Raw genomic sequence first — 7270 nt, 5'->3', positions numbered from 1 at the left:
CATTTTAGTATGTGTATATGCTGGTAGTTTAATCCGATTTGGGATATTAATACATAATTTAATCTTAAAATTAATGTATGAATTCTGTTGAATGTTATTATCCCATACTCCTGTGATATCATTTTAGTATGTGTATATGCTGGTAGTTTAATCCGATTTGGGATATTAATACATAATTTAATCTTAAAATTAATGTATGAATTCTGTTGAATGTTATCCCATATTCCTTGATATCATTTCAGCATGTGTATATGCTGGTAGTCTAATCTGGTTTGGGATATTAATACATAATTTAATCTTAAAATTAATGTATGAATTCTGTTGAATGTTTTCCCATAATCCTGTGCTATCATTTTAGCATGTGTATATGCTGGTAGTCTCATCTGATTTGTAATTAAATCAAATTCATTCAGGTCTGCGTTCCGTGGAGAATAATCCTGTCTTGCCGGAGTGGATTAAAGAACTTCCTGAGCCGGCGTGCGCACTGTTGATCGACTCGCGACACAATGACCAGGCTGAGTTGAACAAACAACGCGAAACTATTGAGAAGGAGATGAAGAAGTTTAATGTCATAAGAGACATTCCCTTCACGCAGGATGCTAGGGTATATAAGATGTTGTGGAATATCAGAAAAGGTATATATGGTTGTGTGCATGTATTCGAGTATTGAGAGCTTATATATGTGTGGGAGTGTATGAATGTGTTCGAGAGTGTGACTACATAATAAGAGTATGTATATGTAGATAACGTTTACATACACGTACTCTTAATCTGTAGTCAAAAAGGTGTGTTTAAACTGAATGTACCAAGTCAATGGCAATAGTCTATATGCACAAGTATCTCCAGTCATTCTTCCAGATCGTCAACGAAACCGGCTCAGTGCAGTCTATACTCACAGCTTGTATGCCTCCGCAACTGGGGTTCTGAAGCTGGTGAATATTTCATATGGCATTGTATATATACTTGTGGCAACATTTCTTTGCGTGTTGTGCCTTGCTGTACTTGCATTCGAACTGGACTTTTGTAGTCCTCGGGTGCTGAATTATCTACCGTAAGTACTAGTGAGTTTCCTATAGAATTATAAAAATAGAATATGAAGACAACTACCCTTGTATAGAGAGTTGACAGTGTCCCCGTCATGATCCGCAAGAAATTATCATACATATCTCCAGCATCGAAACATGAACCCAAACATGCACAACATAGTTGTACACCTTTAGAGACATGCATTATTATTTTTCAGGGCCCATCAAAAACGTTTCAGTCTGGAAATTTATACGAGAAAAGCTCATTGATATTGTTTATTGTTTGTACAGGTATGTTCCCAGCTGTGGGAGCTGTTCGAGAGACTGGCACCACAGTTATAATAGAGGACGTTGCGGTGCCACTGCCCAAGATGGCCGAGGTTGTAGTCAAGTTGCAGGTATCGTATACATGTGAATGCATAGTATATCTCCCTAATATATTAATCAGCAGTATATATATACATCTGTCTGTGTCTGTGTCTGTGTCTGTGTGAGTGTGTATGTATATATGTACCTGCATATATGACCAGGTATACATGTACGTGTATATATGTGCGTGTATGTATGTATGCATATACATCTACATCTATATATTTATATATATATATGTATGTATTTATACATATAGTATATATATATAAATGTATATATATATATATGTGGGTGGGTGAGTGTTTGTATGCATATATGTTTATATATATGTGTGTATTCGTATATTTTTGCAATTATAATCAAGGGCATGCGAATTAGTATAAGTTAACACTTGCATCTGATCGTTAGGAGACAAGTATACTGATTTTTGTTTGTGCATATGTATATCATCACCGGTGTATAGTTCATGTAGCTCATAATGTCGATGCTCAATAGTGTGAAAGCTGGGTATTGTTTTTGGTATTGTATAGTATTCGAATACTCTTGTATCTACAGCTTGGGTGGGAATGTACAAGACCTCTAGACTTATACAAATCTACATGCCGTGCACAGAATCGCAATCGTAGTGGTATGATTTTGATTCGTTACTTCAGACGTGTTACCATACATCCGTCATCCGCATTGTGCCGCCGAGTGCATACACTACCACTTGTCAGTGTAATTTTGCTAAGAACAATCAGCTCAAACCTAAAACCATACTAATCATGTGTATCATATCTACGTCGAAATACGCGATTATCAGTCGCAAAAATTGAACATCACGCTACATACAATATTTCTACAATCAATTACACAATACTTTTTACAGCTACATCACAGTTCTCTATCGGGTCTTACTGACGGATTTGTTCGTGCTCGTATTTCATTCAGGGGATATTCGACAAGTACAATTATTCTGAGGCTCTCATTTTTGGCCACGCACTTATGGGCAATTGTCACTTCGTTTTCACGCAAAGATTCGACAGTCAGGCCGAGATTGACAGGTAATGGGACAGAATGCTTCATATTGATGTATATACACAGATATTAACAACGACCCCTTGCAAAAGTACCGAACATACCGATGTATCATTATTGGTAGCGCACAAGTGGGCGATATCGATGTTGTATCTACGCAAGATTGACCGGTCGATTCAATGTTCCTATATTGTACCAGAATTGCCCTCACCCAGCCCCCAATGGCCTTTGGATATTGTAGGTACTCAGCATTCATGGAAGACGTGGCCCAATTGATTGCAGTTGATTACGGAGGCTCTCTCAAAGCGGAGCACGGCACTGGTCGCAATATGACGCCCTTTGTTGAGTTGGAATGGGGCAAGCAAGGCTACAATCTCATGCAGCAGATCAAGAAAATTTTTGATCCGAATGCTATTTTGAACCCTGGTGTCATCATCAATGAGGATCCTAATGCCCATGTAAGTTTATACGGCTTGTGCATCAGCATGCGTGTTTGATGTTTATTTTGTCCATGTATCCACGTAGTCATTTATCTAAGTATGCGTTAACACACCAGGGCATGCAGATACGTTTATGTGCGTACATGTACTCATTTGTGTAAAATATAACGTTTGTGTGTACTTCTGTAGTATACACATACTAGACATACGCACATGGCATAGTATGTGCACGTGATCGATACTCATGTTGTTCAGTAAGTTGTCTGTCTTTAATCTCATATTTTGAGTTTATAGTTGGATGGATTGCAGCGCTCGAAACTGGCAAGTGGTTCATTTTGAGCTTTCGATCCATTTTAAAACATGGAGATTTCTGGTTTGCACTTGGTATACTCGTGTTTTTATGCTATAGCTGTGGATAAAATATAGTTAGCTGCATTCGTAAATTTTACTTTTTTTTATAAGTGTTCAGCTACAAGTACTTGATTTTTCGCCATTTCAAGACTTGGATTCTGAATTAATACAAGTCTTGTGACTGCTACATAGCGAATATGGTTAAATATGTTTAAGAAAGCGTATCAAGAGCCCTGTTACGTTGTAGCTACTGCTCGACAGAATCCGAGGCTAGAACAAAGTGTGAGATTTAACAACAAAATTGTAGCTATCTGTTCGATGGTCAGCGTCACCCTGGGAAGTGCATGAAATTGCTGGGCTTTATGATGCCTGCTTTGAATTTGGAACTTGCTACTTAAGGATGTCAAATTATTTGCTCTCACAACTCGAGTATATATATTTGTTTACTTACGCGTCAATACGTGCAGTCCCAATTGTTATGTACACATACCACCGTAGACCAACGTATATGTGTACAAACATACGAAAATGTGTATATAAATATAAGTACATGCACACATACGTAACTGTATATGCAATAATTAACTGTGCTAAGACTATACGGTCTCGAACTTAAGGATTTCCAACTATCTCGGTATATATCTCCTTAGTGTGATTGTGTCGGTCATTTGCATTCGATGGGAAGGTATCATAGTCGAGTGCATCGAGTGTGACCTCTGCGAACGTCTCTGTTTCTCGGCAATTCTTCAAATGTCTCAAATAATTTTTTTATGTGGCTCATTAAATTTATGTCTATGTAGCCATGTTTACGCTGGCACATATATTTATACTTCTACTCATTTACCGATGTCCGGGGGGTTTTTTTTCTCGCCATATTTCCTTTTAAATAGGTCACTCATTTGAAGGTGCTGCCACCAGCCCACCCAATCGTGGACAAGTGCATCGAGTGTGGCTTCTGCGAGCCTCTGTGCCCTTCGAAGAATCTGACACTCACACCGTAAGGACTTTTGATTGGATTGTTGTCAGCTAGTTTCTCTATTGCCTGCTGATTTCTGTTTCATGCTGACTGAAGTACCAAATTATGTTGATCGCTTGTGCTGCTAGGTTTTTTTGTTCGACTTTCAAAAGTGTAGTAGTCACTTTCCGAGGTTTATGTTCATCAGTTGATATAGCTCATAGTCATGTAACTTCTAGTTCTTTGATTCAAATACTCGACTTTTAACACTTCATATAAGGCGTCAGCGCATCACCACGTGGAGAGAGATCTCTCGATTGCGCCAGAACGCTAATAGCGATTCGGATGTCCGCCGTTTGCGCAACCTTGAGGCTGCTTTCGGCTATCTTGGAGAAAAGACTTGTGCAGCAACGGTAGGTGTATTCATATATCTATCATATGTACAAATCGTCGTACCTGTAAACTATGTAGTTCTGTGTATTCAGACTGTAAATTGAGCGTGCTCGTGCTCTGTACGATAAAGTTCGCCCGTGCTTGACATACCTATATAGTCTGGTAATATACCATCCTCTTGTCGGTCGTTTAGTGTTCTGTGAATACTTTTATATTAATTGATATATCGCTTTTGTGTGTTATTTATTGGCCAAAGACCTGTTCTACTGGTTGTATGCGTCTGCAAGCGGCTGCGAATGTTTTGATGACTCGCAGGACTTGTGATCCTAAAATCATTTGATTCTCTCCGGTCCTTTCAGACTATCCGCATAGCAACTACGCGTGTGTAGTGAAATCTTAATGCTTGTGCGGTATTGCCGGTATCATCGATTAAGTTGTTTGTGGTCTGCTACAATTCGTCATCTCTTCACAAATCTACAGGGATTGTGTGCTGTGCAGTGTCCCGTAGGTATCAACACAGGCAAACTAATCCACCATGTGCGTGCAGTAAATGCTAAAGGCTGGCATGTCAGGTTTGCCCGAACCATCGCAAATAATTTTGCTTTGTTCCGATCGACTGCCACCCTTGGACTGAGGGTAGCATCTCTCGCGCAAGCTACTATTGGCGTGGGTAGGTGACCTTGCGTATGTTGGAAGTAAAATTTACTGGCTTCGCGTACACATACAACTGTTCATATATTCGTTCACATGGGTGCGTTGGTAGGTTCGTTGGCTCACTCTCAATTGTTGTGACGTGTTTCCTGTCTCACTCTCTATTGTTGTGACGTGCTTCCTGTCTCACTCTCAATTCTTGTGACGTATTCGCTGTCTCACTCTCAATTGTTGTGACTTGTTTCCTGTCTCACTCTCAATTGTTGTGATGTGTTTCTCGTGTCACCCTCAATTGTAGTGACGTGTTTCCTGTCTCGCTGTCAATTGTTGTGACGTGTTTCCTGTCTCACTCTCAATTGTTGTGACGTGTTGTATATTCGTCGCTTGCACTTTAGCAGTCATTCACTATATTCTAAAAATGTCTGCTGCCTGCACGCTGATGTCGGTATTGGTGTGTGTAGGTTTGTGTCGTATACTCGCTTATGTTAAGGCGTGAATCAACGTAGCTCAAACCATTCCTAACGTGTCTACAAATATTATCATCCCTGGCAAGGTCGCCCTAAAGGTTGCATATCTCATAACAGCTTCAACAGATATGATTTTATTTCTCTCTTTACTCGCAGTCCGATTCGAAAATATATGTGTGTATTGTTTGATTGCGTTGACAATATTAGTATGTGCATAAATAATCGTCAAAGATGCCTAAAACCCGTATTATACACTTGTAATAAATCATTTCTTCAAAGCCGATATGAATGCAGGTTCAAACCTGCACTATTATTGTTTAAAATTCACCTCTCTTCAAATATACATTCATTTGTGTTAATTGCATATGATAATTCACGTACGTTAAGGATTTCTTGAGTGTATATAAAGAAATTGTACATGTGTTTGTAAAGTACTTGTATGTTTACAGAAATATGTGTGTGTGCGTGCGCGTGCGCGTGTGTGTCTGTATATATATATATATATATACTGTGTGTGTCTGTATATATATATATATATATACTGTGTGTGTATACATATATTATTAATTATATATTTATTATTGTATTTTTTATATTATATTAAATTAATTTATATATATTCATGTATTCATATATATAAATATATATATATATATCAGATTTTGTATTTTCTAGAAGTAGGGAAAGTTAATTATATCGTCGTGCACATTGGCCATTTTGGACGCTCGCACTCATACCGATTAACGTGATGACACGGATTTGTTTACTTTGGTACGTGAACGTTTTTTGATCGCACCCATATGTATCCGCAATCCAATATCTTCCTAGGTACCGTTGCGGCTATTTCGCGTGGGATGGGATTTATAAGCGGGGGGCTTATTCCCACCTACGGCAAGTTTATGCCGCATGGTGTGTCTGGGTCACTTCCGACTGTCAAAGCCGCCGCGTCTGCTAGTGCTGCTGCGGCTACTGGCCCCGCAAAGGTTGGACATGAGACTATCATAATACTCGTTGTATATCTGATTACATACGTTCTTTTGTATGTGTATGAGGCTTTTTGTGTCCGTGTGGAGCACTGCCGATCCTCCAGCCGCTACAGTCACTGCCACGTGCACATGAAATTATTTATGGACGGAGTTTATATTCGAGCTGAAGGATCTATATGAGTTGTGCCGGGGGCTTGAAACTATCAAGAACATGTCTCTTCATTCATTGGCCAGACGACTGCCTTTTGGAGTTGTCTGTTCATGTTGCGGATTTTGAGAAATTATATGTTTGTTTCTCTTATACTATGCCAAACACAGTAGCTGATAGCCCTCGTCAGTTTGTATTGACCACTGACCCTGTCACTCTTGATGGCAAAAAAATGCAACAGGTCGTCTACTGGCCTACTTGTGTATCTATGACGATGGGTGCTTCGATCCAAAATGAAGATCAGAGAAATTCGATGAATTCTACTACAAATCTTCTTGCAAAGGCCGGTTTTGACGTTGTGTACCCGAAGGTAAGTCTTTGCGATATACAATGTTTTGCGCACACATGCATGTGTGGACATATTTTTATATATATATATATAGTGTGTGTGTGTGCGTATGTATA

The 7270-nt window shown here is 39.1% G+C and overlaps 1 protein-coding gene across 1 annotated transcript in view; it reads left to right on the top strand.

Annotated features, from left to right (window-relative positions):
* Nucleotides 1–411: 411 nt before the first annotated feature.
* Nucleotides 412–7270, top strand: part of SARC_10655 (hypothetical protein) — a gene marked incomplete at its 5' end in the record, with an annotated part of 9907 nt that continues 3048 nt past the window's right edge. The window contains 9 exons of the mRNA XM_014295296.1: nucleotides 412–635; nucleotides 1317–1423; nucleotides 2328–2440; nucleotides 2656–2872; nucleotides 4096–4202; nucleotides 4441–4573; nucleotides 5034–5223; nucleotides 6500–6654; nucleotides 7047–7175. Of these exons, the coding sequence (XP_014150771.1) occupies nucleotides 412–635; nucleotides 1317–1423; nucleotides 2328–2440; nucleotides 2656–2872; nucleotides 4096–4202; nucleotides 4441–4573; nucleotides 5034–5223; nucleotides 6500–6654; nucleotides 7047–7175 (1375 nt within the window). The remainder of the gene's footprint in view (nucleotides 636–1316; nucleotides 1424–2327; nucleotides 2441–2655; nucleotides 2873–4095; nucleotides 4203–4440; nucleotides 4574–5033; nucleotides 5224–6499; nucleotides 6655–7046; nucleotides 7176–7270) is intronic.

This window comes from Sphaeroforma arctica (genome assembly GCF_001186125.1).
Source record: "Sphaeroforma arctica JP610 unplaced genomic scaffold supercont1.1338, whole genome shotgun sequence".
Taxonomy (NCBI): Eukaryota; class Ichthyosporea; order Ichthyophonida; genus Sphaeroforma; species Sphaeroforma arctica.
Note: the sequence above shows the minus strand (reverse complement) of the source record. Positions and strands in the feature narration are given on the sequence as shown.